At 39.6% G+C, this 17,871-nt stretch overlaps 1 protein-coding gene across 7 annotated transcripts in view; it reads right to left on the bottom strand.

Annotated features, from left to right (window-relative positions):
• Window positions 1-17,871, bottom strand: part of PDSS2 (decaprenyl diphosphate synthase subunit 2) — a 263,347-nt gene that overhangs the window by 12,371 nt on the left and 233,105 nt on the right. The window contains exon 8 of one of the 7 annotated variants that reach the window (XM_067702436.1): window positions 14,940-15,578. The exons of the other annotated variants lie outside the window; for them this stretch is intronic. Within the exon in view, the coding sequence (XP_067558537.1) occupies window positions 15,486-15,578 (93 nt within the window). The 3' untranslated portion in view covers window positions 14,940-15,485. Of the gene's footprint in view, window positions 1-14,939; window positions 15,579-17,871 lie in introns of those variants that run through there. 7 annotated transcript variants of the gene reach the window in all.

Genomic DNA, 17,871 nt, shown 5'->3' with positions numbered 1-17,871 from the left:
TCACAGATGGATAGTGACAAAGCTGCGATCAGAAGCCAGTTTTCCTAACACCCAGTCCAGTGGCACTTAATATTATACTCCGCCAGACTCTCAGCATTCTACAGGTATTTCCACACTGCATATGAACTTTGGTATTGTTTCAGCCTAGGGTTCCCTGGTTTCCTGCCATCACTGAATGCATGAAGGCACTAAAATGGTCCTGGGTATCAGAGGTAGCCAGATTCAAGCTCCTCTTCTAGCTCCCATCTTAGAGAGGCCAGTTAACTGCTCTGAGTTTAAATGGGGATAATATCAGTCCCTTGTAGGACTGCTGGGGGGCGGGGATACCGCATGAGACAGTATAGAGTGCTTGACAGTGTCTAAAACACTACAGATATTCAGAACTACTTAATTCTTCTTCCTCCTCAAGCCCTTAGCCATTGCCAAGAAAGCTACCCCACCCAAAATAGATCAAGTCTATTTTAGCTTGACACACAGCAACCTCAAAGGTAGCTGAACTTGGATCAGACCAGCCTTAAAGATTTAAAAAAAAAAGAAAAAGAAAGAACGTGCTTCTTATTTTCATTATCTTTAATTCCCTCAAGTCTAAATTAGACTGGCCAACATTCTCTATTCTGGACTTCTAGGTTGGTAACTGCAGGCAAGTGGATATCTGCATGACTGGATTTCAATTTGTAAATATTAATTGAGCACCTATTATGTGTAAAGGGTACAATGATCCTTTTTTGCTTTATGGGTCAGGAACTAACGAAGGGTATACTGTGAAAAGCAGCAAGTGAAGGACTACAGATGACCAGAGAAATGAGAGCAACTTTGATTAGAAGAGATTTAAGAGGGCCTTACAGAAAAGGGATTTAAGGCATGTCCTGAGAATGCTGATAAGTAGTTATGGCGTCGGGGTAGCAAGAAAATTATAGGGAAAGAGAATAGCTTGAACAAAGGCACAGAGGAGACCAGAGTGAATGAAAACAGATTGGTGTGATACTTTACAGGAGTAGGTGAGAGGGGACCCAGGTGGGTTCTGAAAACCAACCTAAGAACTTATTTATTTATTTTATTTATTATTATTATTATTATTATTATTATTATTATTATTATTCTTTGCGGTACGCAGGCTTCTCACTGTTGTGGCCTCTCCCGTTGCGGAGCACAGGCTCCGGACGCGCAGGCTCAGCGGCCATGGCTCACGGGCCCAGCCGCTCCGCGGCATGTGGGATCTTCCTGGACCGGGGCACGAACCCGTGTCCCCTGCATCGGCAGGCGGACTCTCAACCACTGCGCCACCAGGGAAGCCCAACCTAAGAACTTTATTAAAAATTTTTTTTATTATCAAACATTTAATTTATTTTTTATTTTATTTTTTTATTTTTTGGCTGTGCTGCGTGGCACACAGGATCTTAGTTCCCTGACCAGGGATCGAACGCATGGCCCCTGCAAGTGGAAGCGCAGTGTCTTAACCATTGGACCAGCCGGGAAATCCCTCAAATATTTTAAAAGTACGGAAAAGTTGAAAGACTAGCCCAGGAGTTGGCAACCTATGGCCTCAGGCCAAATTTGGCCCCCCTGTTTTTATAAACTAAGTTCTGCTGGAATATAACCATGCCCATTTATTTAAGTATTGTCTATGGTTGTTTCTGTGCTATAACGGCAGACCTACAGACTTGAGTAGCTGCCACAGAGACTGTATGGATTGCAAAGCCTAAAATATTTACACTTTGGCCTTTATAGGAAGTCTGTGACTTCTGGACGTAGCATAATTAATGAACGCGTATCTTCTACCTAGATTCAACAACCATTAATATTTTGCTATTTTTGTTCTATCTACTTGTATGTGTGTGTTTTCTGAATCATTTGAAAGTAAGCTGTTTAAGCTGGTATATTAGCTCTCCAGAGGAGGAAAAAGCCCTATTTGTAGCATTTGCAGATTTTTGTGGTATAAATACTCCCATCATGGCTGATTTCAAGCTACCAAGGGTTGTAGAATCACAAAATTCTTGAATATTTAACAACTGGCTCTCAACTGGTAGGAGGAGGCTTGGACATACCACAGGCTGCAGGATGCTTTACCCTTGTTTTGAGAAGCATCTCCAAAGATAAAAACATTCTCCTACATGGCCAGAATACCATTATCACAGCTCGGAAAGTTAACAGTAATCCTCTCCTATTATCAATATCTAGTCCATCTGCAAATTTCCCCAATTGGCTCCAAAATGTCTTTTTTAGCCTTTTTTGCCCCCCAAACCACAATGAATCCTGGTTTACACACTGCATTCATGTTATGACACTTTAAACTTCTTCCCACTATGATATTGCCATTTTGAAAGGACCAAGCTATGTTGTACAATGTTCTACATTCTGTGTTTCTCTGATTGCTACGCTTAGTTTGTTAGTCTGTAAACTTTATTCAGTCAGGCTCAACTGAATATTTGATGGTGACTTATATGGTATTTAACCCTACAATGAAGGGTAATTCAGACTAGGGCAAAATAGCACCCAGGAGGACATCACTAAAAGTTACTCAAGTCCTAAAAGAGTTAATTTCTCTTCCCCAATGACTACTGTACTTCCAGTTAATACTCCAATCTGCTCTCCACACGGTTGGCTCCCAGGACTTTGCATACCAAGGACCTGATAGCTTCCGTGTGTAAAATGCCCATTTCAGAACTCATCAGTAATCTAATCCTTCATGGAAGGTATTATTCCTCACAGGCATCTGTATACACTTCCACCAACCAAACATAAACTACTGGCTCAAAGGAAATCCTTTAGATATAATTAATAGCGTATAAACGAGACTTGTTTTTACTATAAATTAGAAAAGGCCATGAGTTTACCCAGAAAAATACAATCTTGTCCTTTGTAAATAAATGCGACAAAAGACACATTAAGCTGGAGTTCCTAAACTTGGCTGATCATAAGATTCATCTGGGGAGCTTTCAAATGCAGATGCATAGGCCTCATTCTTGGAGATGGATTCAGTAAGGCCTAAAAAAAAAATGCTTCTTTTTTTAATGTTTTTTTAAAATGCTAATCACTGGTCATTGCAATGATTAGCCAGATTTGGGAGTACCTCACTCGCTGGGGCATGTATTTTGAGAGACTGTATTTTAAAACTGTCATGTTGGGTTTATATCGTTTTTGGTTTTTTGGTTTTTTTTCCTTTTGCGGTATGTGGGCCTCTCACTGTTGTGGCCTCTCCTGTTGTGGACACAGGCTCCGGACGCGCAGGCTCAGCGGCCATGGCTCACGGGCCCAGCCGCTCCACGGCATGTGGGATCTTCCCAGACCGGGGCACGAACCCGTGTTCCCTGCATCGGCAGGCGGACTCTCAACCACTGTGCCACCAGGGAAGCCCTATATCGTTTTAACCACACTTCCAAAGGGTTGTTCTTGTGATGCTCAAATTAAATTTAGCAAGCGTTTATTGGGCACCTATATGGTATAGGTATATAGTAGGGGCTGTAGGTACAGAGAGAAACACAGTTGCTGCCCCCAGGACCACTGTTAGAGGGCTTGTCATAGGGCTACAGAACCAGAGAGGGTTGAATGGAACACTGAGGGATTGGGCCCATGACCTTGGTTCTAATAACTGCAAGAGAAAAGACCACAATTAAAAAAAAATTATTTCCGCTTTTGCCTTCCCCTACATTTTGACTGGGCAAATTCCCAATTGATGCATAGGTAGAACTTTCCATATTAGGATGTGGCTAGAAATGCTAGTATGCCCACTCTGGCCTTTATGGCCTGAAAAACACTTTAGCTGTAAGATAAATTAAAAAAATACAAAATGGTGAATTATCAGTCTCCATTTTATTTCCCTGATATAGCACTTTAGGGCAATAATGTAATTAAATCTCTAATTAAGTCAACTGAATAACTGTATAAGTGCAGAATCACCCGAAATAAATTAAGTCCAAATCCCCTGCTAGAGGATCCAATTAAAGATATTAACACCAAGAGGATCCACAGTACTTAAAATGCATTATTATTTAACATTTATTAAAAGGTGTTATTAAACACCTTTTCCGTGATAAATGTTGCTTTTATGAGACTCTTTTGAGAAATCATTGTATGCCTCTGAAAACTATTTGGTTTGAAAGTCCTCTTAAAATATTAAAGGCAAGCCCTTGCCACGGGATCTAAGCAGCTTTAGAAGATGTGGAGGCAGCAGTCGCTTCTCTCCAATGAAATTAAAACAAAACCTTAGACCTAGAAGAAACCCCAAGCACCATCTTCGCTTCTCACCTCATTTTGCAGAAGACACTGGATGAGAGAGGCTAAGTGATGTGGACCAGAGTCAAGAGCAAATCTGAGAAATGGCCTAGGTTTCATTTCTGCACATCCAGAGCTCTTCTACTCTATAGCACTGGAAAGATTTGGAGATAGCCCCAAATTTTCTTTCACCCAACCAGATAGAGTGCTTAGAGAGAACAGGGATACTAAAACTCATCTGGAACACGGGGCAGACCTTGTTCTGAAGAAACTGTACAATAGAGAGTAAGGGAGTATGAAACAATATGTTGAAGTTTTGTTTTGTATTTAAATGGTTGAAAACAGCTGGATAAGGGTAAAAGGAAACAAATGGGAGCCATGCTGTTATGGGAAGAGACCACATACCTCTCACCCAAGTGGTAGAAGTGGACCATGCTTCCTTAACAGATTATACAGCTGGCAGAAAGGTATGATGCAGTAATGATACGGGACTTCAACCTTTGAACATCTGCTAAAACTTGCATTCTATAGTTGGCAAATTCCTGGTGTGCCTAACTGATAATCTTATGTATTAGAAGATAGAAGAAGCACTTTTTGCTTAATTATGTCAGCATAATTGGATATAAAGGTGATAGGAATTAACAAAAAATTAATGCCATCTTGGTATTAGAATCAGTCCTTAGAAAGGCCTAGCAGGAATGGGTTTGGACACCCAGACTACATGTTAGGAAAGTGCATTGCAAAAATAAGTTTAGTGAAAAGATTGCCATTAACTATAACTGGAAATAAAGTTCAAGGGTGATGGAAGCCTCTGAAAAACTAAATTCCAACAATGTCATACTTAATTATGAAAGTGATCAAAATAATGGCTACTGAATAAGCTCTCTCAGGGCTCTCATTTGAGAAGGTCTGGGTGTAAAAGGAGGAGCCTACGATTCCCTCCACTGCTGAGCATTTCCTCTGCACAGAGCACCACTGTGGAGACAGGGCACTATCCCTGTTTTGAAGGAGCTGACAAGAGAGATGTACAAAACTGTAAAAATTGTGTGGGACTCCACCCAGAGGCTTGTATTGTCACCAGGACACTTGCCACAAGTGTTTTTAAAGTGCCGTTCCTCACAGAAAATGTTCAGAAACAAACAACCTTGTCAGAATCTGCTAAAAGACTGATGGGCATGCATGAGGGAAGGAGATGATGACAAAAATAAGGGGCTCCCAGATGTAAAGGTTGTATGTTGAGTAAGAACAAGTATGTGCAAATATTTCCAAAAGATAATATACTATTAACACTCCCTAACACCATACACAAAAATAAACTCAAAATGGATGAAAGACCTAAATCTAAGGGCAGACACTATAACACTCTTAGAGGAAAACATAGGCAGCATACTCTATGACATAAATCACAGCAAGATCCTTTTTGACCCACCTCCTACAGAAAGGGAAATAACACTAAAAATAAACAAATGGGACCTAATGAAACTTAAAAGCTTTTGCACAGCAAAGGAAACCATAAACAAGACGAAAGGACAACCCTCAGAATGGGAGAAAATATTTGCAAATGAAGCAACTGAAAAGGATTAATCTCCAAAATATACAAGCAGCTCATGCAGCTCAATATCAAAGAAACAAACAAAATGGGCAGAAGACCTAAACAGACATTTCTCCAAAGAAGATATACAGATTGCCAACAAACACATGAAAGGATGCTCAACATCACTAATCATTAGAGAAATGCAAATCAAAACCACAATGAGGTATCACCTCACACCGGTCAGAATGGCCATCATCAAAAAAGTATACAAACAATAAATGCTGGAGAGGGTGTGGAGAAAGGGGAATCCTCTTGCACTGTTCGTGGGAATGTAAATTGATACAGCCACTATGGAGAACAGTATGGAGGTTCCTTAAAAAACTAAAAATAGAACTACCATATGACACAGCAATCCCACGACTGGGCATATACCCTAAGAAAACTATAATTCAAAAAGCACATGCACCTCAATGTTCACTGCAGCACTATATACAATAGCCAGGACATGGAAGCAACCTAAGCGTCCATCGACAGATGAATGGATTAAGAAGATGTGGCACATATATACAATGGAATATTACTCAGCCATAAAAAGAAATGAAATTGAGTTATTTGTAGTGAGGTGGATGGACCTAGAGTCTGTCATACAGAGTGAAGTAAGTCAGAAAGAGAAAAACAAATACTATATGCTAACACATATATATGGAATCTAAAAAAAAATGGTTCTAATGAACCTAGGGGCAGGACAGGAATAAAGATGCAGACGTACAGAATGGACTTGAGGACACGGGGAGGGGGAAGGGTAAGCTTGCATGAAGTGAGAGAGTGGCATGGACATATATATACTACCAAATGTAAAACAGAGAGCTAGTGGGAAGCAGCCGCATAGCACAGGGAGATCAGCTCGGTGCTTTGTGACCACCTAGAGGGGTGGGACAGGGAGGGTGGGAGGGAGATGCAAGAGGGAGTGGATATGGGGATATATGTATATGTATAGCTGATTCATTTTGTTATAAAGCAGAAACTAACACACCATTGTAAAGCAATTATACTTCAATAAAGATGTTAAAAAGAAGAAGATAATATACTATTGAAAGAAAAAGGAAATAGAACAACTGAAGAATGAGTTCAAAGTCGTAAAGACTAAAATAAATTCCATGAAGAGGGGCCTTTAAAGATGAAATGTGCATTCACATAGCCCATTACAAGTTGTCAGGGGGGCCTTGGATGCAGCTACCATCCTGGCTTCTGCTGTCCTTTGCTTTCCAAGACCACCCACCCTCCCATTCCAAACATCATATTATCCTCTAGGACAAGTAACTGTGCAGCACCCCACTGAGCCCCTCCCTGCGTCAGCTTTCTCACTCTTTTTTTCTGATGTTCTTGTCCAGCTTTCATCCTCTAACACGTCCCTTCTCTGTCTTCCTCCTCACTCTGGAGACCTAGCTTCTGGTCTAGGGCACCTTCACAGACGCACCCACCCACCTCTGTTCTGCTCTCTCATGCTCAGAACGCACAAAACTGTCCTTCCCGGCTACTGAAAGACTGTGAGAAATGTCACAGATGGGAGAGTCAAATGACTAAAGCCTTCCAACACAAGACAAAAAAGAAAAAGATGAGGACGAATGTGCATTCTGGAACACAGATCTGGGAGCTTATGAAAATTACGGCAAAATTCCAGAAAAGGTTATTAAATAGACAGTTTGTGAGCTCTCGAGAAAAGGCAGCAGTGATAGCAGCCCCAAGGTAGGTGGGTCACAATGAGCACATTATGACAAAACACTCTCATTTTTCTTCTGATATTAACTTGGCTGTTAGCTTCAGAAATAGTAAAGATAGAGTATATTCAGATTATGGAAACTTAGTCGTGGATAAGACAGAGAAAAGGGATCTGTATAAGAGTTTGGCAATATGGATTCAAATACGTAAAATAACTATTCCTAGAAAGTGTTTAGTAGTGGATTTATATTGAGCAGAAAAGCGATCTCTAGTGTTGTGCTACAAGACTCAATACTTGGTTCCTTTCCCTTATCACAGTGCTTGAATGAAGATGAAGAAGAAATGCATATTAAATTTTAATTTTCAGATGTCATATAGCCAAGAGAGAAAGGCAACACATGGATAGCATCAAAATCTTAATGGTTTTGACATGTTGAGCAATAGACTGATACTAGCCAGAAGAAATGTAACAGGGCAACTGTACAGTTGAGCATTTAGGTTTCAAAAACTAATTGCAAAAGTTTAAACCTCAGTTTGGCAGTGACTCATAAAAAAATGCTGAAAATCTTTGATAACCACATTCTGTATGTAAGCCAACACTATGATGTAGACACTAAAAAAGAAAAAAGCAAACGCAAACTGTGGCAGTATAAACAGATGTACATGTCCAAAAGACAGGCAGGAACAGTCTCACCGCAATCTTTGGTGGTCAATCATGTTTAGAAAACTATGTTCAGTCCTGGGTGCCATGTCTCAAGAAGGACACTGACAAGATAGAAAGGGTCCAGTGTTGGGATGAAGAAATATTTGGAAACATGTCATTTAAGGAATGTTTAACCTGGAGGAAAGGATTAAAGGAAGATATTAAACCCATCTTCAAACTTCTAAAGCAATTAAATGGGAGAAGGAGCAGTCTTGTTCTATACGCTTCAGGGAACAGAACAAAGAGCAACAAGATGAAGTTTCTAGGAAGCTTTAATTTCAGTAACAAACAAGAAAGAGTTTTCAAATGACTAGTTTGTCTAACACGAATAGTTTTTTTTTTTTGACGAGCTGTTAACTCCCTATTATTTAAAGTCCTCAGCGACTAGATGCCCACATCTGAAAAAGGTATGAATGAAACTCTAAGCTGAAGGGGGAGGTGGCACAAGGCTGCCTCCAAGGTACCATGCAACTTCAACATCCTAGCTGACAGTGCTTCAGCTGAATGGTTTTGCCAGCTTCTGAGTGGCAAGACTTGGTACAAAAGGAAAAGCTACAATTAAAACGTTTCTCTAGGGCTTCCCTGGTGGTGCAGTGGTTGAGAGTCCACCTGCCGATGCAGGGGACACGAGTTCGTGCCCCGGTCCGGGAAGATCCCACATGCCGCGGACCGGCTGGGCCTGTGAGCCATGGCCACTGAGCCTGCACGTCCGGAGCCTCCGCAACGGGAGAGGCCACAACAGTGAGAGGCCCGCGTACCGCAAAACAAAACAAAACAAAACAAAAACCTTTCTCTAATACAAGAAACTGTGAAATGTACTACAAACAACATAAAAATTTCCTTTTTTCTTAGAATAACAAATTATTTAAAAGAATCTATAGGAAAAAAAATCTACTGATCTACTGACCTTATTAAATATCTTATTTTGGCAAAAGTGGAAGGAGGTGGAAATAAGAGAATTTTTAGTTATTATATTTCCTCAATCACATGAATTCACATGCCAACACACAATTAGAATGGTAGTGCTTCACAATATTAAAATAGTAATAATATTAATAATCGCAATAACAACAAAGACAATCCCATATATAGTACTTATATGTGCCTAGCACTGTGGTAATATATTTATATCTATATAAAATATATATATATCTGTAAGATATATATAGTAGTACCTACCTCATAGGGCTGTTGTGAGGATTGTACATCTATCTATCTATCTATCTACCTATCTATCTATCTATCTTCTGTTCTATATACCCTATGAGGTGTGTGTGTATCTGTCAATCTATCTATCTATCTATCTATCTATCTATTTAGGAAAACATTAGAATTTCCTTTGAGAAGAGAACACATACCTATGTTAATAATGTCCTTTGCACAAGGGCAAACTTTTAAAATACACATCACAGATTAAAAGAATAAATCAAGTCAAATACCTTTGGATAAAACCATATTTACAGAGATGACAAAAAACTTAAGCCATCATTAGATTAATTATGTACCTCTATTACAATATATACATTTTTTTTCTACCACAAGTAAAAATGCCATATGGTTGTAGAACAAATGTCAATAGGAATTGGAGGTGGAAAATTTCCACATTTTCTGGGAAGAAAAAGCCATAAATATCTCAATTGATTAAGTATACTCTTCTGGACCTTTTTTCTTTTTTTTTTTTTAAACAAAAAGGCACTGAACAAGACTACTGTGTTACAAAACAAAACTAATGTATTTGTAGTTTAAAAATTCTTAATAATAAAACCATATTTTTTTAAACTAAAAATCTCAACCAAAGACTCTGACTGCAGCAGTGGTATTTGGGGTTTCACACAACAACAGGACACTGCCTCATGTCATTTTCACAATTTTTTAAAAACCAATTTCAGGGTTCATCATACTACATTTAAGTCACTGAATAAAGCATTATTCAGTGCTAATAATAAAGCATTATTCAATGAGTTCAAAATGATGAACATAGTTTATCCCATGCTTTAACATTTTTACTGTTCCCTAAAATATCAGAATATTTTTCTTTTGTAAAATAGCCTGCAAAATTACTATAATATAGATTTGTATTGAGCTTTAAGATATTCACTTTTAACAAGTTCTATTTATTGTTTTTTTTTTGTTGTTGTTGTTGTTGTTTTTGCGGTATGCGGGCCTCTCACTGTTGTGGCCTCTCCCGTTGCGGAGCACAGGCTCCGGATGCGCAGGCTCAGCAGCCATGGCCCACGGGCCCAGCCGCTCCGCGGCACGCGGGATCCCCCGGTACCGGGGCATGAACCCACGTCCTCTGCATCGGCAGGCGGACTCTCAACCACTGCGCCACCAGGGAAGCCCTCTATTTATTGTTTTGCAGAATTAAAATCATTCTGTATAACTGTGTGAGAGCACAGGACACACATGACGTTTGTTACACTGTTCTTCTTTTCCCTGGCCAAGTTCTGGAAGCCCATGGAGATGGGAGGTAAGAGAGGTGGACTCTGGGAAAAACAAAATGCCATGTATTTCCAGACATGATGGTCTTTCAAGCACCTTGGAGCAGAATCCTCCAGATGAAGCCACACAGGAACCTCTTTTTTCTTATAATATGATGAGATGTTCTCCTCCTAAGACTGATTAATCCATTTATGCTATTTCATAATAATATGAAAAATGATCATAGAGAGGCAGTGAGCAAACTTTGGTAGGGAAACTCTGGACCTGGACATGTGTGACCTTGGGCAAAGCAACTTCTCTAAGCCCACCTCACCTATAAAATCACAGAGGTAGTATTTATGCCACAGGCAATTATTATGAGGAACAAATAAGATAATGTATGTGAAATTCCTCTGACATCAATGAAATGCTACACAAAGGCAAGGTTTGAAGAGTAAGTGAGCACTGGGTTCATTGCAAACCTTACGTGTAACATTTTTAATGATGTACCTGCCTTTAACTATAAACATTCATAGATTATTTTACATAGATTCATGAAGATGTTTTAAATACTTAAACACTGTATTAGTGAATAGGAAACATGCTTGTTTTGAAAAATGAATTTCCAAATCATCTTGACCATTTAAAATTCAGTCTATTCCCCTTAAAAGGAAAAAAGAAAAAAACATAATAAAGACAGGTAAGGTACCATTTTTCTCGCCCTCTCTTCCACACATGAGTCTGTTAGGCTCGGTCTGGACGGTGTGTGGCCTCCTACTGAGAGTGAGATTTCAGAACTGATTTCAAGGCTCAACCTCTCAGCTAAGTACATTTATGAGTCTGTGCTGTGAACTACTATCCACAAAGACCTGAACATAACCAAACAACTTATTTCATACAAATTATCATGTCTGAATATATATGTATATTATATGTATAAATACCTCTAAACAAACACACACATATACAGTTTAATATATATAACTATATATTATATATATATGTAGTTTAGAGATATTTTCATTAAAAACATTTTACTACCATAATCAAAACTGACCTAAATTGTTGACTCTGTGGCTGAGCGTTCAGGCAAAGTGATGCTTGCTACTTAAGAAACAGAGGTCAACCTTGTAGCTCACGATATGAGTAGATGTGCCTGACTTCAAAATGTAATTAAATGGAATAAATGTACAATTTAGTTTAATTTTTAAAAGTTAACTTATAAACTTTCATTAACATTTGATAGGTAGGGAATCTGAAGTTAGTAATATGGAATTATATTAAATTGAGGCTTAATTCCATAGGAAAAGCAAGCTTTGCTTCCTGGTTATCATGTCTTCTGAAGGAAAATTTAATGATTTATAAATAATCACTGATTTATCTATAACCTGACTCAAAAAGCTAATTTTTAATTTTAGTACTATATTCCAAAGAAAAACTTAATTCTATACATTGAAATTCAAAAAGCAAAACTGGGACCTTGAAGCTTTTTAGCAAACTCTGTACCAGAAATTCAACAAGCAAAACATATCATAGGTTGTAGATTGCAGCAATGAGCTACTCTTGCCTGTAGCTTTTTTAGGAGTGAATCAATAAATAGTAAGCTCTGCAATCTCATGACAAATGCAATGCTGGTTATTTAATTAAAAAGAACACTGTGGGACAAGAGCATGCATGTCATGTAGGTAAACAGTCCTGGGGGTTATTTGAGGAATACATAAACTATGCCAGAGTGAATTTGGGTTTCTATTATTTTACTTGAGTCCATATCTTATACATTTCTTAAATCCTCCTCATGTCCAGGTTTTTCATCTGCTGATACCTGGGGATCAATTACCTTAAAACTACCATTACCACCGCCAACACCATCCACGTGACCCTAGATTCTTGACATCCTAACATGCATCCTGACACAAGATGAGATCAAAAGTCATTTATGATTTCTATCACTAGAACGTAAATCATATAACTAGAAAACTATGTCAACTGAGAGCAATGACAATGAAACCAATGTATACCTCAGCCATGCCTTCCAGGCAGATTGCATCAGACTGGGGGCAAATGCAGGAATCAATGTATGGGGTGACGCTGTTACTCGGCCATGTAACTGTAATCATATCTGCAGGATTAACACCTCTTCCAGATGTAGGAGGGCTCGACGTTATGGTGCTATGGTATTTGTTAACATAGATTCTTGCTTTCCTCAAGAGAACAGTAATGAGAACTTGTTTTATTTACTTTTTTTGGTCACGCTGCATGGCTTGCAGGATCTTAGTCCCCTGACCAGGGATCGAACCTGTGCCCCCTGCAGTGGAAGTGTGAAGTCCTAACCACTGGACTGCTGGGGAAGTCCTGAGAACTTGTGTTATTTTAATTTATTTATTTATATAAATTTATTTTATTTATTTATTTTTGACTGCGTTGGGTCTTCGTTGCTGTGCGCAGGCTTTCTCTAGTTGCAGCAAGCAGGGGCTACGCTTCGTTGCGGCGCGCAGGCTTCTCATTGCAGTCGCTTCTCTTGTTGCGGAGCACAGGCTCTAGGCACGTGAGCTTCAGTAGTTGTGGTGTGCGGGCTCAGTAGTTGTGCCTCGTGGGCTCTAGACTGCAGGCTCAGTAGTTGTGGCGCACGAGCTTAGTTGCTCCATGGCATGTGGGATCTTCCCGGACCAGGGCTTGAACCCGTGCCCTCTGCACTGGCAGGTGGATTCTTAACCACTGCGCCACCAGGGAAGCCCTATAATTTTATTTATTAAAAAAAATTTTTTTTAGGGCTTCCCTGGTGGCGCAGTGGTTGAGAATCTGCCTGCTAATGCAGGGGACATGGGTTCGAGCCCTGGTCTGGGAGGATCCCACATGCCGCGGAGCAAATAGGCCCATGAGCCACAACTACTGAGCCTGCGCATCTGGAGCCTGTGCTCCGCAACAAAAGAGGTCACGATAGTGAGAGGCCCGCGCACCGCGATGAAGAGTGGCCCCCGCTTGTCACAACTAGAGAAAGCCCTCACACAGAAACGAAGACCCAACACAGCAAAAATAAATAAATAAATTAATAAACTCCTACCCCCAACATCTTCTTTAAAAAAAATTTTTTTTTAAATTAATTTTTATTGGAGTATAGTTGCTTTATCAAGAACTTGGTTTAAATGGTTATACCTATAAAACTTTTTTGAAAGAGTGAAGAATGCTTACCAGCTTAAAAAAAATCACAATAATCACTGTACTGGTTCAGCAAATAAATGATAAGACAGTCACTTACTAGACAATCACTATTTTTGAGATCAGAATTATGTTAGATTACAGAGTAATGCATACCATTTTCTGCATTTTTGTAAGACCAGAGCCTGCCTACAAATTCTCTCTTCTTTTTGTAGTATGTCTAAAGCACCTTGGGAAGCAGTATGGTAGTGAAGAGTACAGTGTGGAGTCAGCGGACTCAGGTGGAATCATGACTGTGAGATAGTCAACTGTGAACGCTGTTAGCTTATTCAATCTCTTCTCCATAAAATGAAGGGATTCAGAGACAGAATCTGATAGAACCACTTCATTAAAGTGCTTAGTGTATGTCTTGAACAGAGTGCACAGTGAAAAACACGCGTACGATGGCATGCATCTGACAGAGATCACAGGACGTCAAAAGGCCTACAACTTTTCCTAACAGGTGCACACAAATCTCGTCAGGACTGAAGATAAAAGGTAGCATAATTTTATTAGATCTAGAACAGGGAGACCTTCCATAGGGGGCACCATTGCACCATGCAGGAATCAATCTTCAGAGGTACATCTTTGGCTTTATTACTATCTGGTGGATAGGTAAGACCTTTCATCAATCCAAAAAGTCAAGGACTTGGGGGAAAGAAAGGATCTACTCACCCGTAATCTTTAGTTAGGAGCACTGTACACATCACCGACCTATGCTACAGGTCCTGTGATCTCTACTGTTATCTCAGTAATTCTGTTTGAAAATTGAGGCGGCACGGCCTCCTTGCTATTTCAGAAAGGTGGTTAAGCACATCCAGGATCAATATTCTGTCTCACGTGTCATTGGGGAGGCTGAGTAGTGCCTGCAGACACTGCTTAGGAAACATGAGGGAATGTCTTCAGATGTACCAAATGAACAAATTACAGCTTTCTGAAAGATGAGACATCTTGACAAAAATCCTTAATTCTGTAAAAAATCAGCCTGTAGGATTAGTGAATGAGTTTGAAAATATCAATCTAAGGTAATGACAAAGACTTCTGACTTACTAAAAACCACATTCAACATCAACACAGAGGTGCCTCCCTTTTCATTCTCTTTTTAGAAAACTCATGCCTCTCCACTGTTTTTTTTTTTATGACAGGGAAAGAGACAGCATTCTCTTCAGCTCTACTTAAAACTGTTCCGTGGACTAAGCAGGCTCCTCTATGGGGACAGAAGGCTCAATCCTCCACATAAAATCATACAGGCTCTCCCTGTGCATAAGTGGCTCCTGATACCACAAACTGAGAACGATAATTGAATCCAGCCACCCCACTGTGCAAAGTATTTACCCACAGAACCAGCCTGGTGGGCATCTGTAGTTAGCTTTCTAGACTAAGAGTCAAAAGGTTACCCCAATTGAATCTTTGTTTCAACCCAGAGAGTATATGGCATTGAGGAGGTAACCATTTGATTAAAAATATACTTGGGGAGAAATAAGAGGAGCAAAGATGGGGTCAAATATGTCTTATGAATTAAAAGGAATATAGGCACAAACATCTGGCCCATCTTGGGTTATTCATTCATTCATTCAACGGTAGTTCAGCATATATTTATTGGGTACCCAGTATGTGGCAGGAACTGTGTTAGGCCCTCAGGGTATAACGGTGTGCAAAACCAGACTCGATTCCAGGCTTACAATTAAGAACTGGTCTTCATCAACAATCTAAGTTTGCCGTAGCTTCCTGATAAATGTTAGGTATTTTGCAGACATGTAATTTTTCAGGTCCCAGTAATTCAGAATGATGAATCTAAGGATGGGAGAGATTGCCCCAATAAATACTAATGTCATAAACTAAATAATGTTTTATATATAAAATTAGAGATTAAAGACCAATAAGCTAGGAATATATGATTTGAAGAAAAATAAAGAAGATTTATAACTGCCTAGAGGATTGAATTTAAAGAGTATCAATAGGGCTTCCCTGGTGGCACAGTGGTTAAGAATACACCTGCCAATGCAGGGGACACGGGTTTGAGCGCTGGTTGGGGAATATCCCACGTGCCGCGGAGCAACTAAGCCCGTGTGCCACAACTACTGAAGCCCACGTGCCTAGAGCCCGTGCTCCGCAACAACAGAAGCCAACAGAATGAGAAGCCCGCACACCGCACCGAAGAGTAGCCCCGGCTCACTGCAACTAGAGAAAGCCACGCACAGCAAACAAAGAACCAAAGCAGACAAAAAATAAATAAAATTAAAAAAAGTAAAATAAAATAAAAAATAAAGCGTATCAATAGTACTTGGGTGAACAACTTAGAGGGTGGCAATATTTTATGATGTCACAAAGAGGCTTATCATTTTTATCATTTAATAATTTTATTCATGGTCCACAAGGGACTAGAGATTATGATCATTAAATCTGTTGATGCCATTGAGGTGTGTGGGATTGTCAACACCTCAGATAACAAGAATCTAATTTTAAAATAACATTAAGATATTAGTGGAACAGATCATCAGGGCAAGATGATAGTCACTGGGGACAAATGCAAAATAATACACTCAGAGACTTAAGGAGGAAAAGAACTAGCTTGATAATGGGGAATGAATGAATGAATGTCCAGAGGGTGACTGTTTTGCAAAAAGACTTGAGGGCTCATAATAAGGCACAACTCTTGGCTCAAGATACTGACTATTGCATGTGGAATTAGAATTTATTTTTTATTTTATTTAGTTTTAATTAATTAATTTTATTTGGCTGCATTAGGTCTTTGTTGCTGTGCACGGGCTTTCTCTAGTTGCGGTGAGTGGGGGCTACTCTTCGTTGTGGTGTGTGGGCTTCTCCCTGCAGTGGCTTCTCTTGTTGTGGAGCACGGGCTCTAGGCGTGCGGGCTTCAGTAGTTGTGGCTTGTGTGCTCTAGAGCACAGGCTCAGTAGTTGTGGCGCACGGGCTCAGTTGCTCCACGGCATGTGGGATCTTCCCAGGCCAGGGCTCGAACCCGTGTCCCCTGCATTGGCAGGCGGATTCTTAACCACTGTGCCACCAGGGAAGTCCTAGAATTTATTTTTGATTAAAAGTTTCACATGGTACAAAAGCTTCTTTGCTTTATTACAGACAGAAATTGATCAATGATTATTTTTCCATCATTGATAACTGTATTTTGAGGGAGATTTGTAATCAAAGCAGTGGTTGCAAAAACTGGCTTTAGTAAATTAATTGTTTTGAAAAAAAGATTAAACAGAACCTATTCATTATTGCTGAAAAAAAAGGAAACCCAAAACAAAAAATACCCCACTTTTCTGAAATGTGATTGCCAAAAGAAAAACAATTGGTTTTATCTGATTTTTTAGGAAACAAGGAGCGGAGGATTTAAAACTTTCAGATGGCTGTTCTGGCAGTGTCTTCCAGCACCCACCCCTCTGCTGTGGGTAGGTCATCAGATCAGCGCCTGCACTGCGGGCTCGGTGTACGACGTTTCTGTCTTCCTCAACTGTTCCCCAGCACCTCAACCACAACTTCAGCCCTCACACAAAAATTCACAGTGTAAAAAAAAAATCACATTTCCGAAAACAGACTTATGGTTACCAATGGGGAAGGGGTGGAGATAAATTAGGAGTTTGAGATGAACATGTATACACAACTACATATAAAATAGATAACAAACAAGGACTTGTTGTACAGCACAGGGAACTATACTCAATATTTTGTAATAACGTATAAGGGAAAAGAATCTGAAAAAGAATATATATACATACATTCAATTAAATATATATAACTGAATCACTGTGCTGTACACCTGAAACTAACACAACATTGTAAATAAACTATACTTCAATCAAAAAATTTTCTTAAAAACCCCACATTTTCCAATGGTGTATTCCTTCTATCGCCATAGAAGCAAGCAAGTCTTTAGGAGCCTAGAATTAAATGCTGGTTATGTCACTAAAAACACGAGTTCAGGCAAGTTATTTTTCAATTCTCAGTAGCTCAGGTTGTAATCTGGAAAATTCCAATTCAAATCAGAGTCTACACTTTTTTTTTTTTTTTGCGGTACACGGGCCTCTCACCGCTGCGGCCTCTCCCGTTGCGGAGCACAGGCTCCGGA

The sequence above is a fragment of the Pseudorca crassidens genome, chromosome 13, assembly GCF_039906515.1.
Source record: "Pseudorca crassidens isolate mPseCra1 chromosome 13, mPseCra1.hap1, whole genome shotgun sequence".
NCBI lineage: Eukaryota > Metazoa > Chordata > Mammalia > Artiodactyla > Delphinidae > Pseudorca > Pseudorca crassidens.
The sequence above is the reverse complement of the archived record's forward strand: the minus strand, read 5'-3'. Positions and strand labels throughout refer to the sequence as shown.